The sequence below is a fragment of the Lipophrys pholis genome (genome assembly GCF_963383615.2).
Source record: "Lipophrys pholis genome assembly, chromosome: 15".
Lineage (NCBI taxonomy): Eukaryota > Metazoa > Chordata > Actinopteri > Blenniiformes > Blenniidae > Lipophrys > Lipophrys pholis.
Window position 1 is genome coordinate 25,911,264 of NC_137642.1, and position 21,550 is coordinate 25,932,813.

The following is a 21,550-nucleotide window of genomic DNA, read 5'->3' on the forward strand; positions in this document are numbered from 1 at the left end:
AGTCCTTTACAACACTCAAGGTGACCAAAGTGCTTTCCAGTAAAAAGGAGACGGTAAAATGATCAAGAAAAGAATTAAAAGAGAACAAGAGTAAAAATATACACTATATCAACAAGAGTAAAATGAAATTGAATCAAAATAAAATAAGATCAAATGTCACCATATTACTGTCTATTAAAAAAGGCAGTCTGAATAATTTAGTTTTGATCCTGGATTTAAAGAGGCCAAAGTCGGTTAAGTCTGTCAGGGGGGCAGTTTGTTCTGGCCTGGGGGCAGCAACTCAGAAAGCCCGATCTCCCCAGTGGCTCCACCTGGCTCCAGGGGCTTCCAGTAGCAGCTGATTTGTGGGCTTCAGCACCTTTCAGTGCGTCGGACAGTCACGAGTTCTGCTAATTAAGGAGGGGCAAGGTCGTTGAGTGCTTTTAAAACAAAGAATAAAATCAATCCAAAAAGAAACTGGGAGCCAGTGGAGGGAGAAGAGGACTGGGCTGCGGCATTTTGCACCAATTGGTGGCGATCGAGGGCCGACTGGGAGACACCCACATAAAGTGCATTGTAATAGTTAATTCCTAAGTGGATAAAAGCATGAATTTTCCTTTCAAGGTCGATGTGATATAAAAAAGGCTTTACTTTGGTAAAATACGGAGTTGGTAAAAACTTGCTTTGACCACGCCGTCGATCGGTTTGTTAAATTTAAACTGCTATCGAAAATCACTCCGAGGTTCCTCACAGATTGTTTTAGCTTTGAGGACAAATAATCTGTATACAAAGGAACATTGTCACCAAATAAAATGTTTTGTTCTCATTTTAATGGAGGAAAAAGAAAATTTACGACTGGATTTATTTAGAATTGATCAACTTTTAATGAGCGAGAGATTCTGTGCCTTTTTCTGGCATCTCTTTAATATCATTTAATATTATTATGTGTCTTTAACAGTACTGCACTTATTTCTCTGCTTTCTGAGAGTTTTGGAGTTTTCTAGCTATCATAAATGGTTAAGGGTGCACAAGCCAAAAACTGTGACTGGCTACAGAGCAGCGATATAAGGGTTAAATAATTGATCATGAATATACGGACCATGAATGTGTGGTGACAAGAGCCCATCAGTTACCTTAGCAACAAGCTGCTTTCTGGGCAAGTGAACAGAAACAAGCTTACAAAACTCCATGAAGTTGTTTCAGTAGTAAAAAATGTTTTAATAATCTATAAGTACAAAGAAAGAGGGAAACTCTGGATGTAGATTAGACCAGTGTTACATTACAGATGAGTGGAATCTGAGGTTTAAGAACAACGCATTCTCTCCCATGGAGAGTGTGTGCATGTGTGTGAGAATGACCCTCTGATGTTGACGAAGAGGTCCTCTGCAGCCTTGTGGATGTGAAAGACTTCGTCCCTGAAGAGACAGAGGCAGGTGGAGCTCTGCAGAGCCAGTTTCCACAGAGACAGGGCGGCGGCGTCGCTGTTCAGCACCGCGTGGCACAGGATGAAACCGACTGCAGCCACAACACAGCGCAACGTTAGAACAAATGTCAGCAGCCACCAGCCCAGTTAATCGACTGAAACAGAGCCAACTCAGCACTTACAAACAATCCACTTCTCCATGGCGTCCAGGGAAAGGTATTCACACGGCATCTAAACAAAGAACATGAGAGGATTAACAGAAAAGGTAAATGACACTGTAGCCGCGCTTGAAGCAAGTCTCCCGTCGTTTCGGTGGAAATCGTTCATAAAACGCTGCAGTGTGGACGTGACACTTTTATTAAACGAAGCATTCTGACTGGAAGACGTTGTGTAAACGGGGCCTGAGAGACCAACTAGAATCTAGAGCGGATCTGAAAATGTTGTTTCTGCTAACGATTTGCTTCTGAAACTCAGTCAATGAGCTCGATGACGTGACCACAAGGATATTATATGTTTATATGCACTTCAGGAATACTTGCTTTGTACATTTCCATCAATTATCGTGTTTCTGTCGGAGTATGTAAGGATGCAAGACCTCCGTCTTGTTGATAATAGCAGTGGTGATGGTGTTAGCTGTGTGTTGGCCACGTTTAGTGGTTTCCTCTGGTTTAACGAGAAATTGATCTAATTTTTAAATCATACATGGTCGATGTATTATTGAGGTGTCTTTGGGAGACCACCGTCATAGACTTCAGAAAAGCGGTAAAACGAACGAATGCGGTGAGGATCCTGACCGTGTCGGACTGAGCAGGGTTGAGCATGGTGGACGGAGCAGAGATCAGAGAGAGCAGCTGGGCGTTCCTCCACTGGTCGGCTGACAGATTCCTCCGAGGATAAACCATCTGGAGGCTGATGAGGGCGTCGGACAGAGACTGCACAGAGGAGAGGGACACGCACAAGAATTCACTGGGACTCTTCACTGCGTCAACGAAGAAAAATATCTGGAGGAGTAAGACGACACTAAAACACAAACATTTGTGGTGGCACTGAACTATTTTTATGCTTTTTCCTTTAACCCTGGTTGTGTTTTTGTTGAAGGAAGCAGGGACAGTATCAGATTGACAGTAAGAGCTGCTGGTTGTTTATTGATTACAAATAAAAGACATAAAAAGTCCAACCTGTAGATTTCAGGGCGACACACAAGGCTGCAGCTGGTTTTTTTGGCCCAGATGCACAAGTTTCGTGGAAACGTCGGTTTCAGACTTTGCTGTGTAAGTTAAACCATTTGGCATGTTTCCTGTGGATGCTGTTCCACTTTCTGAAAGAGCTAAATGTTTCAAATGAAGCATCTAAACCTCAAAACACGCCTTGAAAACTCACTGTGTTGGACGTTAAAAGTGCTCCACCGCAGCACAGCTAACAGGACACCGCACCAGGAACAGAGAAAACAAAGTGAAGGTGAGCTCACCTTTCCATGAGGAACAAACTCCTCCATCATCTTCTTCAACGGGTTCTCATAATCCACGATCATCTGGCCCAACCGGGGGTACTCCCGGTCACTAAACACACAGATCAGAACAGTTACTCAGTCTCCTATTGGACAGCACAGGACCGGTCATTTGATATTCCTCATTCGTGTGTATGTGTGTGTGTGTGTGTGTGTGTGTGTGTGTGTGTGTGTGTGTGTGTGTGTGTGTGTGTGTGTATCACCTGGCTCCATGCGTCATCTCGTGGGCGTAGTTGTAGAGTCCGATGATGGCCTTCCTCTCCTCGATGCGAGACAGGATGGTCATCAGCGTAGTGTAAGTCACCACCAGGTCCAGGTAGTTCTTGGTGAGGTCAAAGTTCACCGTCTGATGGGAGTCAAAAAGTGGCAACGGAGATCACAAAAGGATGAAGCCAAGACCAATGAGCTGTGTGTGGGATGACACAGCCTACTTGATACATCATTTTCATATTCTTGATCGGGGTGGACGAGCCACATGTGGTGATTCATTAACGGGGGCATACCTGATCAATAGAGAAAAACTAAAAAACTAAAATACTGTATGTCCCTGCGTGACAGTGATGATTACAGTTTTGTCACCTTGTCAAAATCTTCCTTGTTATTTTCATGTTTCCACGTGTAAACAAAAGCGCACGAGGCTAGAGAATAAAAGCATGAAATAAACTAAATTAAACAAGAATATAGGAATCTAAGTTAAATAGTGCACAAGTGGGGTCAGCGATTTAGCATTTTCACTGTAAAGGTGGAGACTTATTGCAGTGAACATAGATGCACCAAAAACACTCCGATTTACTTACAATATCAAAGAAGACCTGACAGGCGTCGATAGTGTTCAGCAGCTCGCACACGTGGTCCTGATGAGAACGAGAATCATTATAATCCCCGACATGAAATCCTTCCAGGTGTCCTGTAAAGTGAACGTTTTTTGTTGCCCCCCCACCCTCACCTTAAACTCCATGACATCTACAAAGGTGAAATAGTAGAGAGCCAAGTTCTTGAGGATCTCCGACTTTTCCTTCTGCAGCTGAGCCAGCTGTTGCTGTGAAGATCACACAGGTAGAAGGGCGGGTCATGAGAACAGCGCGATGAAAACCTCAGCAGCAACTGTCTTGCTGCTTCACAGTCGGTTATCATCCCCTATAACCTGCATCAGTATGGAACGCACCACCAGATACACTCATGAGCTCCCGTCTCTTCTGACAGATCAGTTGTTTGACTCTTACTGAGCAGTGGGATTCGAACCAGCTTCCCTCACCTCTGTTTCATGTCTTGTGTTCTTGTATAAGCTCAGATTTGTGTGCCAATTATGTGTAGGAGTGATTAACTATCTGCGTTTACCTTTAGGGATTTTGTTTTTTTATTCAAATTAGGCTTAATTTTTATACAAGTGCCAGTAAAATTAGAGAACTCACATACCGTGGATGAATATTTCAGTGATACTGGAGCTTCTGAAGGTTTCCCCAACAATGGAAATCGACTTAAAAAAGGACTTTAACTTGAGTTTTAAAATACATATGAAGTCATTTTACATTGGTGGAACATTTATTTTATTAGCTGAACTTGTTTTTGTAGGAATTCAATTGTATTTTTTGCACCATTCAGAGAAATAAATCTGTGGTGGAGAAACCGTCTGCTTTGAATTCTTACAGAAAATGTTCGACCAAGGTAAAATCGGCCATGAAAGCAGCACCTTGTTTCCACCCGAAGGCTTAATAGGCAGAAAGGAGAAAAGAAGCCTCTTTATGTGCTTTTCCCCCTCACAAAGCTGCGTATGCCACGTGCGATCAAAACCTCAAGATTAAAGGAAGTTCAGCTTTAAAAGATTGCAGCCTCAATCTTTTAGAAAGAAGGAATTTATTGCCCAAGGAAGCAGTAGAGAAGCAGTAGAGAAGCTCTATCTGTACATAGGAAGGCGAGACAGCGTTTCAGGACCACATCAGAAGTTTCATTTAGCAATTTAATAATTCAAGTGAACAAAATCTGAACACCAAAAAAAAAAGAGAAAAAAAAGAAGAAACTCTTAAAATGTTGAATTTGATTCTGAAAGTAGGGTTGCATCGTTCCATTTGTTACACAGACCGAGTACGAGTGCTTACTTTTGGATACTTAGCGATTCAATTTTCATTGTCATTTCAAGGCACTTTTACTGAAAAAAAAAAAAGCTCTTTTTTTTTTTTTAGTTTATGTTGATTATTATCATCTGGTTTCACAGATCAATAGATTTGTGTATCACCTGGATGGAACAATGGAAGTCAATGGACCGTTTCCTGATAATATTCCCTACATGAAGCACGTATAATGTGATAGGTATAGGTCCTAAAACAGAACCCTGTGGAACTCCATGTTTAACTGTAGTCTGAGCTGAAGAGTCAACAACATGAATCTGTCTGATCAATCTGATTGACAGCAGTTTAGTGGCTCCGAGCACCAAAAAGCTCGAAAAAGTTTTGTGTTTTTGCTTGAAAACGCTGCGTAAACGGGGTCTTAATATGAACTTAGCTTCTACATAGCGACGCCACTTTTTGATCTCGGCTCTTCCGATCATTACCAAGCAGATTTGACCAAGCGTTGGATTGTTCACCCACTAATAGGGAACGTGAGCTGGGTTTAGACCGCCGTGAGACAGGTTAGTTTTACCCCACTGATCATGTGTTGTTGCAATAGTAATCCTTAACACCGTTTCTCTCAGTATCACTACGGGATAAAACGATTGATCTGTTTCTCTAATCCAACCATGCAGAAGCTTCTTTAATTTGGAGGAACCAACCAAGTTCATTGAAAACCAGGCTGAAGATGCTTGTGTCCGCTAACTTCAGTAAAACAGGAGTTGCATTATACTTTTAACCTCTTTGCCTATTTTCCTTATTTAGTTAAGAATCTACGTTTTCTTTGAAAGTTTGACTATTTTCGTAGCAGTTTGTTGGGCCGGACTGGAGCCTCTTGAGAGCCAGTTTTGGCCTATGAGCCTTATGTTTACCACCCCTGGTTTAGATGCTGAAATCGGTGCAACCCCACAATCCAAATCAGTTTATTTAAGCTGATGTTGTGGCCCTGATGGGCTGTCCTCAGGAAAACTGACAGAAATGACTTTAAATGTAAGGTCCAACCACAGCCTGACTTAAAGCCCAGTCTACAGAGTTTGTGAGAATCACCGCTGCTGCACCAAGGAGTTCAAACAGAAGTGCCGCGTCTGTTATTTTCATTGTTAATTTCTTCAAATCGTCTGCTTTGGTCGACCAATGGTAGTAAATGGCGACACAGCAGCTTCGTGCATCTGTTCAGAAACACTCCTCATTGCAGGCGGAGAGGCGGCCATTTAAACACTTGGGGCTACCGAGCCATTGAAGCCATGAGCCGCTGGCCCAGAGTTCAACAGTCACTCAGAGGATGAAGAGAAAGGAAAAAGAGAAACAAGAGGGGTATAGAGCAGAGCGAAGCAAAACAACAGTCCGGATACAGCTTTAAAAGAAAAAACAAAGACTGCATCGATACAGAACTGAAGTACAGAAACTCAAATACAAAAAAAAAAACTGAGATACAAAAACTTACCAAAAAGCACAAGTCCGGTATAAGCCAAGTTTAGCATGCAGAACACAAACAAACACAGAAACAAAGCAGAAAACAACGTAAGAGACCATTTTTGCACATTTACACTGAATAAAGCAGTTAGCAACACACACACACACACACACACACACACACACACACACACACACACACACACACACACACACACACACACACACACACACACACACACACACACACACACACACACACACACACACACACACACACACACACACAGCTGTTTGCTTAATGACACTTTAACATAAACACACAGACGAGCAGCTACAAGCTAAGCTAACAAGTAAAGCTGAGAGAAAACATTTGATGAGCGATGATCTCATACACACACTCACGCTCACACACACTGACACACACACGCACACACACACGCACACGCACACAGCCTCTTGTCGCTCCACATGAGTGTGTGTGAAGACACACTGTCTGCTGTCTTCAATCCATCTGCGAGGTGACGAGAAAAAAGTTTGTTCCTTCACTTTTTACAGAAGAAGATCCTCGATGTGAAACGTGAACACTGACTGAACGTGTTCAAACAAAACACTGTGATCGTCTGCAGAAGAAACTTCTGCCCAGCAATTAACAGACAATTCAAAAACTGATCCTAACCCATATAAATAAGACACTACAAATGAATAAATAATGGTTGTTCACCGTCATGAAATAAATGAGCAAAATCAAAAATGTATATATGAATTAATGTGTTTATTATCATGGAACAAAGCAATATTAAGGTCCTATTCTGATTAGGACTCAATATCTGTGACTGACTAAAAGCGTCACTTAATTCAATAACCTTATAATCAATTATAATGATTAATACATTCATTTTCAAAGTGCTGATCGTAAAACATAGTTTTAAATTCACACAAAAACGTTATTCTACATTTCAAGAATCATTTTTTATTTATCTTATATTGCAGGAAAACGTGACTCATCTTAAAAATAGATCAGATTTTTCTAGTGGAAGGAAACAATTGTCATGAATAAATTAAAATATTTGAAATGTTAGTCTTTGTTGTGAGAATAGGAAAAACTGAGAATTCATTTTCTAATTGTAATGTTTTAGATGTATTTAAATTAACAGTACAAAAATATAAGATATATAGAAATCATGACCATGGTGGTTGCAAAGGAGAATTCATTGTGTATTTGAAACAAGCAACATGAGGCCTGGATGTAAACTGAAGGTGGAGTCAGCTGCACTCTTGCATTCTCTTTTCTTTACAACACACTGCACACGCGCAGGCGGCCAAACTTACGTTGTTGTTCCGCGTCTCCACGGCGGGAAACTTCCTGACGATGAACTTAACGGCAGACTCCAGGTTCTTATCCACCAGGTAGGAGGGCTTGGCTTTGGGGTCTCCACACGCCTGCAGAGGAGAGGAGGAGAGGAGGAGGAGAGGAGGAGAGGAGAGGTGAGGACGGAGGAAACTGCAGCTGCTACTAAACACCGGGACTCTTTGCTCTCATTCAGCTTTTCTCACTTGTTCGGTCCTCAAAGTGTCGGACGTGTGGACGTTTGGTGCTAACCTGGTTTGATCCAGGCACACAGACGTGGAGGACGAGGGATTAAACAACAGCACCACCAGAGGCGTATCCAAGACATGAAAACCAGCACACACTCAGCAGGGCTGATGGACAAACATTGGAAATGTGTGTTTTTCATGTTTGGATGAGCCTGGTGGGTTTGTAGTGACAAACTGAGCAGGAGCCTGAACTGCTCAGCGGCTCTCAGCTGCTCGGCTGTGGACGGGACGAGCTGATGATTTGTTAAAATAAATACAAAAAAAAAAAAATCTATCATATCAATAGCTGAATAGAAAAAGGGGCAAAGGTTTGTTGGCGTTTGACGGCTCTAATTTTGTGTGTTACATTTTAATAAATTTGATGGATTTTGACAAGTTGTTTAAATAAAAGATCTGCTAAACTTCAACACAACACCAGTATTTGAAACGTTATTTCTATGCAGACAAATCCTGATTTATTTTTATTTTTCTTCATGTAATAATCCAGACATCCCCCAGGGGGCAACAGAGAGCTTATTTTATTTATTCAATCCCCCAAAAATTTTCATAAACAAGGGTAAATTAAACTTAATTATGACATTAAAACACACATTTTTTTTTTTAGAGTTTATCTTAAGTGGGATGGGGACAAAAAGAATTGCAGTGAAGGGTTTTTTACAGGTTAAACTTATATACTATAAAAAACTAAACTAGAAAGTTTCCTTTTGAATTAAAGTGCAAAGTTCTGACACCATTAAAACATAGCAGGTGGCTGGAGCTTTTGCTGACTGAAGGAAACAGGTAATGTTTGTTTTATTTGCCATTTTTTCCTTTTATTCCTGCCGCCTGTGGTTAAAAACATGTCCGCTTTCCTCTTCATTAAACTATAAACTGTGATCATCAGCTTGAGTCCCTGATGCTCCACGAAGAAGTTTCCCACAACACGAAGAAGCTGAGAGCCACTGAGAGAGTCCCAGGTGTGACGTGTCTCCGAGTCGGCTGAGTCGATGGACAGGAAGTGTGAAGGAGGGACTTCATGACACAGAAAAGGAGGAAGAAGAGGTGAAGAGGAGGAAGAATGGGGCCACACAGAGACTTCAGGTGGAGAGAGAAAGAGAGAGTCCTTCCTCCCGAGTGTCTCCCGTTGCCTGCACCGACACGAGTGGAGCAGCAACGTCTTCATTCGTCCCACTGACACCCCGCCTGCTGCTGCAGGAAGCGTTAGCGCTCATGCATCATGGGTAGTGTAGTCGTGGATGGTGAGGAGGATGTGGTCCATGCATGTGAAAGCATCGGGTTTATTGGCTTTCCACACCGAGGAGCAATCCTAGAAGGAGGTCAGTGGCTTTGACCGTTCTGAGGATTCGTCCCCTCGTGAGCTCACAGAGTCTAGGTTCACGTTCAGGGGAGCAACAGTCGCCAAAGCCAGAGCTGCAAACACAACTACACGAGAAACACTGCCTTTCTTCTACTAGGAATCACAGCTAAACACAAGCATAACCCTGAGTTTCAGTTTGCATGGCGCTGAAGGACTTTCCAGCATCAGCCAGTACAAACTGAAACCACCAAGTAACGCATGCTAGTTGACAACAAGCACAGCAGGGAAACATCCTGAACAACTCTGAACGACCGCGGAGCCACATCAGGAAGCTCTAACACACCGACGCTCCTGCGACTCAAAGCCACTATCCTACAGCTCGACTACAGACCGACACACCGGAGGCGGACATGCTCAGATCTCACAGCGCTACTCTGAAACACAGAAAACTATGGAGGGGTTGACGACACACACACGCACACACACACACACACACACACACACACACACACACACGCACACAAAACACCGAGATGGTTCCATACTGCTGGACTCTGAGTCTCGGCTCGGTTCCTGGAGTCTGCTCCTCACACACGCACACACACACGCACGCGCACACACATACACACACACGCACACGTTCTCTTCAGGTGTGTGTCTGAGGAGCAGACTGCGAATCGAGATGTGCCGCCTCGCCCTACACAACACGCTGCGTCTACAGTGTAGTTACCCTTCCACTCACGCCGGGGAACTGCAGAGAAAACATGGTGCAGTTACTACATGGTGTCCATGAGCTGTGTGGCATTTTGCTGTTTTAGCCCAAAGCTGCACTAAATACCCTTTAATGTGTGCTGGTGTAGTCGACAGCTTTAATTTACTTTAAGTACTGGGTTCAGATACATGGATTTACTTATATTGAACAGGGCAGCGATTTCTGCCTGAAGACATTTAATGTGTTGTTGGTGCTTTGAAATGACAGCAGGGAACGCCAACATTCATCTTCTTATGTCTTATTATCAAAAACTAAAATACTAACAGAAACCACCTCAATCATATTTGCTTTAATCATCTCAGTTCCTGATTTGTGGCTGTGATGCCGTGTTGCTCTCGGTTTTGAAACATGCAATTGAAAGAAACACAGGTTTTAGTGCGGAAATTCCATAATTTCACTTTGGGTAATATTTTGCAAATTCTCTAACTGTTGGGACCCTGTGATTAATTTAATAAAAACAAAATTAAGTGGTTTGAAAATCTTGTGAAGATATTGAACTGATTAAAAGTCTTGGAACGGGGTCCTAAAACGATATTATTTTGATGCTTTGTTTAGTCATACGTTGTTTTTAAAAGTGTCTGCTCTCTTAAGGCGGCGACAGTAACGTGACTTTAGCTGAGGACGCTTGTGTTTTAAATCATAGTTTGCAGTAAATTTTGAAACTTCTTAAAAAAATTCCAACTCGACCATGTATAGACTTTAATTAAAACATGATGCCATTGTTTGTCAATATCATAAATTCCATTTTATTCTGAACAACGTATAAACGGGTGAAATAAATTTCTTTATTTCATCATTTGGTATTAGTTCATTTTAAATAAATGGTAGAAACACATTCTAAAGCCTTTCTACTGGGAAATTCCTGTTGCATTATGGTTCATTTTGCTGTTTGTGCGACTAATATCTTTAAAATGTATTTCAAAACACAATTTACAACATGGCCAACCTGCTGCACTACAATAAAAAACACTGCCACCTAGTGGTCTGGCATGAAAACTACAGCGTTACAATCTGGTATGTACTTTTCCAAAACAAAACAAGAAAAAATGAGAAGATTTCAAGCAAATCCTTCCCATGTGAACAGGACGTAAAGGCATAGTACTGTTTGTGTTATTATAATCCAGATGATTTCCATATTGGATCAGATGAGGTTTATACAGTATGTTGGATGTGTTAGCTGTCCATAAGGAGTAATGTATGTTACTAACATACATGTTAATGTAACTATGAAGTCTTTAATTGTTTTTAAATCAGGTCATTTTTGCATGATGTTCACATGTGATTTATCTGCGTGATACGACTTTACCTTGTGTTTGTTTGTTGCTCAGCAATTTTTAAATAGAGGAAGTTTTCCTTCAGGTTTCTTGCATGCTACATTGATTGAGAATGCTCCCTGTTACAGCATTTACCCAATGTAACACTCTGCCTCTCTTAAATGCTCTTTTTATACAATCTCAAAATATAAAAAAACCTGTTCAGCCGTTTTATTCAGTACATTTGCAGACTTTTGTTGGCTCAAACGGTTTGAATTCAAAATTAATTTAAACAAATTGTAAAATGCTGCACTTTTTCCATTATCCATGTGGCCTATGTTTGATTGTAATAAAATGATTTTTTTTTTTTTAATGAAAATCTGGAAATAATTTCAATCACATCAAGTTTTGTCCCAAAATCTTGTTGAAACTGGCTGTACTGTATATGAGCAGAAATTTGAGGGCTAAAACATGCAAAACCCCTGAATTTGAATCATCTTGCATGTATTTTTAGTTATTGTAGGTATAACCACATCATAACATTGTATCACTCGATGATTTGGTTTCATCTCGACTGCCTAATCAAGTATCATTAATCGTTTTCCCTTCAGGAGAAATGGCTATAATTTGATATCTAATCGTCTAGCATGGCAAAAGATCATTTCCAGTACTTTGAATGGTGTGGCATTGCCCATTAGTGCTGGTGGTGACTGGCTGGGTTTGAGTGGGGTGGGGGGCTGATGGAGGGATGGATGGAGAAGGAGGGACGCGGTGGATGAAGGGGGCGGGGCATGGGAAGCAGCTGAGAATCAGTCGTGGTCAGGAAAGAGTAAGGGAGCTGTTGCCTGGATACCAGAACAGACCTGAGTCTGGCCTCCACATCGTTTCTCCACTCCGGGTAGCAATTATCGGCTGAGTTTCTCAAAGGGTCCGCGCACTGACCGACATATGGCGGGGGACTCTGGAACAGACAGCGGCGGCCGGGGAACCAGGCATCTAAAGACTAATTACGGCTGCTAATTACTGGATGCAATATTTGAACGCCACTTGGCGCCTTTTCAAAGTTCCTTCAGAGTCCGCCCGTGAAGCGCCTCCTCGCAGAGATAAATTTGTTTCCTGTCCTTTATTTCTCACTGTGAGAGCCGTCTGGTTTTTTCTCACGAGGGATTAAAAGCTGGAGAAAAGCAGGCTGAAAGAATGGCCGGTGTCATGTGACTGGACCAGAAGCTCCAGAGAAGCAGCACAACCTGCTAAGAGCTGGCAGAGCGCCGGACCAGAGCTGGCAACAGTCACATAAAACTCATCTGTCCGCTGTTGGACAAACTTTAATACGACAAAGCTAATTAGGGAAACTTTCAAAGATTATAAAAAAAGAGGTTGTTTTGATGATGCTAATGTAAATTTGGATTAAGAAAGCGGAATCTGTACAAGCAGACATCAGAGGGAGCTCGCAGACCGCTCATTCGAAGCGCTTGAGGATTGTTTTTTTGTTATTAAGTAGGGATGCACTGATACTACTTTCTTAAAGGACGAGTTTGAGTACTAACCTTTTAGTGACTTGTCAATACAGAGTACTTATTAAATGCACGCACCAACGATAGCGAGAGTCTAAACTTAGCTGCAGGCTATTTCTTCTCCTTTTGCTCCCGTCTGGTTTGGCAGCTTACTCCCAGAGCTGTGGGTATCTCTTTCTATTAAAGCTTTTGTGATCTCTTAACTGAACATTTCACAGTCTAACTCCTATAGCAAGGGTGTCAGTTACACTGCATGCTCAAGCCTAAATCACAAGATAATGTTATTTTTATGAATATATATTCCTTATTTGGTTATCTGGTTTTGGAGGTCAAAGAAAAGACAGAAGACTTTTGCCATGAGTTTAGGAGCGTGACAATATAGAATAAATATTTATAGTATAATCCTACTGATGACCTTTTACACAGTGGGGGTGTAGCAAAGAAACTCTAACATTAGGTAAAATACTCGATATTTTATGGTAACATGTTGATTTAATAAAAGTGATGAGGTTATCTTCCTTCACAGAATTAAAGTTAGGATAAGAAAGGACAATGGAAACGTTTGTTTTAGTGAAACTTCCTCAGAAACTGAACAATTTTACTGATCTTTCTGATTTATTTCTGATCATTTTTGTTCATGAGCCTTAAAAATGGAAATTTTAGTATCTGAAAATATCACAATATTTAATAGGATCATATGGTTTTTAACTGGAGGCCATAATTATCATAAAGTAAAAAATGTGTCAAAGGTTGTTTTTTTTAGTACGAGTGTAGAAATAACAGAGAAAACCGATGTTTTTAAATATTTTTTAGATAGACCTATACGCAGACGGCGAAGCGCTCTACAGAAGCACAAATCAGGTTCGATATGATTTGTAGTCCAGTAAACATTAAGATAAGATTCTGTTCCTCTCGACGCCTCTACAGTTACAATAGATGTACGATCATGGAAATAAAACCCTGTGAATTTGCTTTGCGGGCTGGTCAAAGTGACGGTGAATGGAGCTCAGCAGCCTTACTCTCAGCATCGCAGATTGAGACATGAAGAGGAGCGAGGCACAAAGGAGAGGACCGACAGATCAGTACAGGTAGCCAGGAGCAGGAGGAGGACGGGAGGAGGAGGAAGAGGAGGAGGAGGAGGAGGAGTTGAGGAAGGGTGAAGAGGGAAGGGGTTCATCAGTGGAAGGTGATAAATTTTGCAAACCTTCCAAACTTGTCCTTGCTGCATAGGAGAGGGGGGAAGCATTGGAACGGAGAGAAGAAGAGAAAGAAATCAAAACAAAGAGCCCACCCAGACAAACTGCCGGACCACACACACACACACACACACACACACACACACACACACACACACACACACACACACACACACACACACACACACACACACACACACACACACACACACACACACACACACACACACACACACACACACACACACACACACACACACACACACACACACACAGTTGCTTAAGGACAGCCCTTCTGGCACTTCTTCACAACACAACACATTATAAAGGACATGCTGCGCCGACATGTTAGCACATTAACACTTGTTTTTTAACGCACAGCATCTTCACACACGGTGGAGGACCCTGCCTACGCTCACACATGCACACACACCCTGGAAGTAACAGGGCCATCACTGGAAGGTCTGACACTGTCAGCGGCTCGTGGTCTGATTCTCACAGCGGGCGTGTTGGCTAATTACTCAAACTCTTGACACTCTGACGCGTGTTTGAACTGGCTGTGTCATAGCTTAACTGGCGTGCAGCGACACGATTCACTTTTCTCTCGGAGCACCGAGTTCTCAGAGTTCAGTTGTACCTCACTGGTAAAAGCGAGCCAGGGCCGGTTTTAGTCCATTAACACTGTGACACAGGAGTCCGGAGGAGCTCTCTGACCCCCAGAGTTCCTGTCCAGCACTACTTCGGTGCCACGTTTAGTGGAGTGACATGAAGCTGTAACTGGACTCGGGCCGGTGTAAAGGTGGCAGCAAGAAGAAGCAACATGTTGAATGTCGGTGCAGAAAAAGCTTTGGAGAAAGTCAATAAATCCTAATTGGTTGACGGCGTGCGGGTTCTTCCTCCGCATTGAGGTTGGTTTGAGGTTTGAATATGACCTTATGTGACCCTCTGTACCCTGATGGTGGGATGAGGGATCGGCCTCAGCACCACGAGACCCCGAGGAGGATAAAGAAGTATAGAAGATGGAAGAATGGAGGGTTAACTGGACCAATTCTGCCGCTTCTATGTAGAGTTTTAATGAAGAACGGCTTCTCTTCCGATATTTAACACGAGAAACAATCAACACCAGAGGCTGAATTTGCAGTTTATTCTACGTCGTTACCATTAGGCTGCTATATTCAATATCCCCTCCAATCTTCCAGCAAAGGTTTCCATCTGGTTTTTGAACACAGCTAAAAAGATTTGCTCCATTCAGGCCCAGCAGTGTTAGTGTGACAGGTAATGTAATAAGTGACTTTGGTTTTGTGATGATTGAGAAAGTGTTAATCTGACAGAGAGCACTCAGGTTTCCTTCTTACTGAGAAGCTGGGCAACAAAAGTACCATCGGCCTAATGTCGGTGTAGATATTGGCCAAGTCTCTAGTGATTCGACAGATATTTAAAAATGCATAGCATGACCTATTTTGCCCCTGAATGCTTGAAAAGCTGTTTTTCATGTTAATTTATCAAACAATACTGAAACTTAATGTGTAATAATGTGTAATAAACCAACAGACACTTTATGCAAGCACGGTGCACGTTGGAGAGATTGGGCGGTTCCAACAGTGTTTGGCTTCACTCTAATGTTCCGTCGCATCAAATATCGTGGAAACGGTCCGCAGTCTGTCTTTGAGGGGCTCCAGTGAAACACGACTGACATTGGATCACATTTGACTTTGCAAATTGTTGAAACCGTGCAAACAATTACTGTTTTCCAGAAAACATGTAAGTAACTAAATATGAGACCCAAGACTGTTGCTTTGATGCAAGCCGAGACTAAAACTGTCCAAAAACTGTCACAGTAAAGACAGACGCTCCACTCTAGATTCTACAAAGTGTCTTACACAGCTTCTTCTCTCACGTGTCAATCTAATTTTGACATGCCTTCTGTGATCCCACAAACAGAACAGGAATTGGATTAAATCTACAGGGGGTCGTGAGCGTTTTACATTTTAATGATGGCGGGTGTATTGATGGTGATTGGTCATGAGGTATCAGAACGAGAGCAGAGAAGGAAATCAGACAGTGAGACAAATTAGGTGAGTTATTAACACTTGGACTTTGTTGATGTTCTCCGTCGACTGGTTAATAGAGGATTACGCGTCAACCTGTGATGATAACTGGGTAACGATAGCGTGTGTTACATGACTGACTCTTCGTATGTATGCAAAGTCGTGCTGTTTGACTTGGTCCAAATGAGATAAAGGGATCCCTCATAGCATTCGTCGGAAAGACTAAAAAAACTTTATAAGTCCCTCAACTTGAGTTGCGTCTCCTAAATTCAGACAGAATTGATAGGATCTATTAAATTTTGTAACAGTCTGACGTACTTAAGTTCGAGGTCCAAATTGGTCAGGGCAGCCCGCCATCATACCATGAAATCTTTATGGAGGTCTTGGGAAATTTGCCCTTATCTAGCCCATAAAATGCCCTTCGAATTAAAAAACGAGACATAAAAGTGCCCCCTGGTTATTAGGTGTGCCCTTCATTAAATGCCAGCCTGTCATTTTCTACCCGGCAGTTAATTACTGGAGTGTAACTGTTCCCATTGGGCCACCGTACAGCAGAAAACTAAATGACCAGGCTAATTCAAAAGACTAAACAAAAAGGTTTAGTGGATGACAAAAAGAGTCCAGAAAGAACCAGAAGAAAGAGTTGGCATCACGCAGCCAGTTGTGAGAAAAAAAGGAAAGAAACAATGAGTCATCAAATCTGAAAGAAAAACGGCGGGAAAGAAAAAGATCGGAAAAGCTGATGCTCCCTTTCCCCCCAAGGAGTCCTAATCTGAACAGGAAGTAGGGACGAAAACAATATACTTAAGTATAACAAATAAACGTCAGGGAGCTAAAATACCCTCCAAAATCCACGGGAAATGGAAATATTAACATTTTCTTCCTTAAAGCTGATCAAAAACTAAGAAACACTTAATAAGAGATATTATTTTCTGCTGTGATGCTGGTTGTGTTTAATTAGCTATATAAAAGGAGTGTCAAGCCTGTTTTTACATTAGGGGGCAGCGTTGAATCACTTTCTCACTGTAATTGTTTGTGTTTCTGGATGTTAAAAAACAGTTATCCAAATTAGCTACATGTAAATATAAATGTTAATCATATAAACTGTGAATTTCCACTTCACTTCCTGTTGCTTCATTGAGTGTATCAATACACCATCTTGTGGTATAAACACGCATTGCAAGACTAAACAGGGCTAAGTAAGTAGAAAAGTTTCCACATTTCTAAATAAAGAAGCATCTCATGATAAAATGTAGTTGTTTTGACATATTCTGTTCATTTCAGGTTAAACTGAACTATGAAAAACAAACTATTAAAAACTTTCCCTTTGAAGTATTCACTGCAATTGCTGTTTTGTCTAAAGTTAGCACTTCATTAGAATCGTATATTTAACATACAATATTTGGCTTTTATTTAAAGTGTATAGAATAAACGAATGATCTGCAATAATATTGTATATTGTAAAATTAACGGATTAAGGAGATGATGTAAAAAATATTTTGGCCGTTCCAAATAACAGTGCTCTTTCTCTCGCTCCTCACCATCAGCTTTTCAGAAGCAAAATACTTTGTTGTCTTTGGTCATTTTTTAAAATGATTTTTGTCATTTAATTTTTCCGTGTCTGTCCTGTAGTAACCAGGTAAGAAACAATTAAGACTGACCGTCTATCTGTATTTTTTGTGCCTTAACTGCACAATCTCTGCCTATTAACTATTAATCACACATTTCTTTCACATCTAAAATTCTCTGATTTGAATTTGCAGACCACGAATGCACACTGCATAAAATATACCTATTTAAATGTACTCAGTGAATTGTATGTGGCACACATTATTATCATAACAGTAACTATGTGATTATGTTGTGCAGCGACATGTTTTTTGTGCTCATGTTTTTAAATGAAGAATTTTACATACACACACATAGCCACCCACACACACTCTAAGTTTTGATTGTAGAAGCCTCAGCCGTGCGTTTGTCCTCCTACAATCATCGACTAACCTGCATGTTTGCATACTTGTTTTGATTCAGTAAATTATTTGAATCTGAGGCTTCAGAGTAGCACCCTGGCCTCTATAGCCTTGTTCCCACTGCGCAGTATCTGCTGGTACGCTACGGGTTTTGGCGCGTTTGGCGTTCATTGAAATGTCGGCTCTACACTGCCCCCTGGTGTTCCGACGAGGTGCAAAGACCGGAGGCTCGTGGTTTTGCTCGGATGCCTGAGCAGCGCCGCGGCAAATTTGTTCCGCTCGTCCCGCGTTAACTGTCGCGCAATGATGTCACATGCCTGCGCCGTGACGTGGTCGTTCACAACCCCGCCTACAGTTTAACCTCTGCGGTGGAACCACGCCACAGATTGGGGGTCTGGGTACACTCTGCATTACCGTACCGCGCCGTGGAAACAAGGCAATCGAGTAAGTCCCTGGTTCGAGCACGAGTTGAGTTTGGAGTTTTGCCTGTGCGTTTAGGTTTCCTGTGCGTTTGAGGCTGGTAAATGACTAAATTGAGTGAGTGTGTGGACTGTTGCGCTGTCCAGGAGGAAACCCAGCCTCCACCTACAGTCTGCTGGGATCAGATCCACTACCCTGCCACCCTGAGGAGGTTAAAGCATGTAGAGGATGGATGGATGGATCGCTCATTACCAGATGAAGAACTGCTGTCTTTGACAATGAGACTGCTGAGAGAAACCACGTTCCTTCATGTGTTAACTCCTCACTGGCTTTATAGACTGCAAGCAAGCGCTAAGGGAAATAAAGAGCCTGCAAGACGTTACAAGATCCTGTAAACAAAACCTGATTAATTAAAGTGACTTGGTGAAAGGGTTTGAAGTCAGCTGGTTGTGGAAAATGGAAAGCGATCTTATATGAGACTATCACTGTTACTGGACATGACTTACTCTCTCCCAAAGGTAGAACCCAAACTACTCAAAACACTGATTTCTGAGGATTAGACTGATGAAAGTCATTATTTTAGAAGGAATCCGGTGATTACAGTCACAGTTATGTCATTTCTATAAGATATTTAGCTATTTTCTGTCATCACAAGATCAACAAAAGCATCAACGGAAAGAATGAGCAGCGGTTCAGAGTGGATGAGTTCAGGAGAGGTATGGCGGGTGGGCGAGGAGGTGAGGGACAGACAGAAAGAGAAGGAAAGAGGGGGAGGAGGGGGGAGAGGAAGGTCATCCCAGTGGTGTCTGACAGCGCTGACTGTGTCGGGACAAACAAGACGTGTCTGCAAAGTACAGCTGATTTGAGATGCTGCCCACCGACTACAGATGGCGGGACGCTGGAACAAGAGAGACTGAACGCGAGAGGACGGGCCGAATGAGAAACAGCACGAGCTTTCTAACACTTTCACTTCTACTCTGAGCTGGCTGGGGGGATCTGACTGACCTCTTTCACTGGCTCTGACACACACACACACACACACACACACACACACACACACACACACACACACACACACACACACACACACACACACACACACACACACACACACACACACACACACACACACACACACACAAATAACAGTGCTCTTTCTCTCGCCAGCTGCGTTTCAGAAGCTTTTTGTTTTACGTTTGAAGCCTGAACACAGCATCAATAAAATAATGTGCAGTTTTCATTGAACTACGGAAGCCTTCTCAGCTCAAACCGGTGGCCTTTCACCCAATGGAAGCAGTATTTTGACTATTTGTACGTCTGAAGCTCACTTAAAAGGTTCATTGTATTACAAGTTCTTTCTACTCTCATCACATTACATTTTAAATTGGAATTATTCTGGTCCCCAGTTTAAATATACTAAATATTAAAACACTGGCTATTAATAAACAACCTGTAATATTTCTAAAAAACTAATTTTTATTTTAACGACATAAGCTAAAACTGTGAGGAAGAAAACAAAAACGGCTTGAACTGTTTCAATTTGTGATACGGTTTGAATTAAAACGTGAAAAGCGACGATTTACATCATACCGAGACCTGTACATAAAGTGTTCATGTAAAATTGACACCGCACAACTTAATTAACTATTTCTAAAACCTGATGTTGCGATCGATTACGCGCACAATTTTAATTCATATTCAAACTTTTGAAGCCAATATATTTTTGGTTTGATAGAGAAAATTCCTGCTTTATATTTACACTTGCCCAGTATATCGTAACTTTTTATTTATTTATTTGTCGGCAAAATGTGTTCAAATGTAACTTACAATGTCATCTCATGCAGTTAAATAGTAGTAATTTTGGGAATATTGCCTAATCGTAGTTTATTTTTTAACAAATCTCAGTAGCATACATTATATAAGTTGCCTTTAACAGAAATAACTCTTTTTAATTACTTTTCAAATTTTTTTTTTTTTTGCAGTGGCGTCAAACATAAGGCCCGTGGGCCAAAATCGTCTCACAACAGGTTCCAATCCGGCCAAACCACCAAATAAATTGAAGAATTATTTTTTTTTTTAAACAAATTTTATAAGAGTAGCAACACAACACCATCAAGGGGAGTTTGTACAAATATAGTCCAACAGTTATAGTAGAAGCTTTCTGAACATTTCACTGCATTTTGTACCAGAAAATGTCATTAAAATTTGATTTATTTTGAAATTGATGTCATTTTCTGTCATAATTGTTTGGTTTTTGTGAAATTGTCAACATTTTCATCACATATACTCAAAGTATTTGGCATATTTTAAACTTCAAAGTTTAAAATTAAAGGTTGTTATGGTTCTATTTCACCATAATACCAACCCACTCAGGATGAAACTGGACTGTATGTGGAACCGGAACTGAAATGAGTTTGACACCTCCTGTTTACTACCTCTGTAGTTCAGCTGTTAAACTCGGATAAATCCCATTTGTAGGGATTTTAATAACTGAAATGTTTCATCAAATCTAAGCAGTGTATTTTATTATTTATTATTCTATTCATTAGCACTTCATTCATCTTTTATGTTTCCCCAAAAAATTACATTTCTAAAGTCTTAACTTAAATACCAATATCTCTAACCTAAAAAAATAACAATGACTTGCAATTTGTGTATAAATTGAACGACGCGGGAAAAAACTCCATATGGCGTAAATACAGCATTTCTATTTGTAACTGAGTGAAACAGCAACTGTACTCGAGTACATTTTCCTGTACTTTCCATCTCTATTGATGAACTACACTCAGTTTAAAGTAAAAGTATGGTAAATACATTGTAGATATTTTAAAATGGGTTATATTATCCCAAAAACTCACATTTTCTTGTGTCTTCAATGCTGTGATCAACTTTATCAATCATGACCTGCTTCTTTAAACATGTATGTGATTAGTTTAGATTAGACTGGATCACTTTATTAATCCTACATCACTGCAGCTGCACATTGCACAAATAGTTGATAATAGTTAAGATAGTGGCACACAAGAGAATATATCTATATATAGATATATCTAT

The 21,550-nt window shown here is 41.1% G+C and overlaps 1 protein-coding gene across 4 annotated transcripts in view; it reads right to left on the reverse strand.

Moving 5' to 3' along the window:
* Positions 1-21,550, reverse strand: part of nckap1 (NCK-associated protein 1) — a 36,057-nt gene that overhangs the window by 13,042 nt on the left and 1,465 nt on the right. The window contains exons 2-10 of one of the 4 annotated variants that reach the window (XM_080481120.1): positions 14,067-14,084; positions 7,760-7,870; positions 3,856-3,942; positions 3,707-3,763; positions 3,113-3,255; positions 2,871-2,961; positions 2,197-2,334; positions 1,585-1,633; positions 1,338-1,494 (exon numbers count right to left, since the gene is read on the reverse strand). In XM_080481120.1, the coding sequence (XP_080337246.1) occupies positions 1,338-1,494; positions 1,585-1,633; positions 2,197-2,334; positions 2,871-2,961; positions 3,113-3,255; positions 3,707-3,763; positions 3,856-3,942; positions 7,760-7,870; positions 14,067-14,084 (851 nt within the window). Of the gene's footprint in view, positions 1-1,337; positions 1,495-1,584; positions 1,634-2,196; positions 2,335-2,870; positions 2,962-3,112; positions 3,256-3,706; positions 3,764-3,855; positions 3,949-7,759; positions 7,871-14,066; positions 14,085-21,550 lie in introns of all 4 variants that reach the window. The other 3 variants (XM_080481119.1, XM_080481122.1, XM_080481121.1) reach the window with 3 other exon arrangements.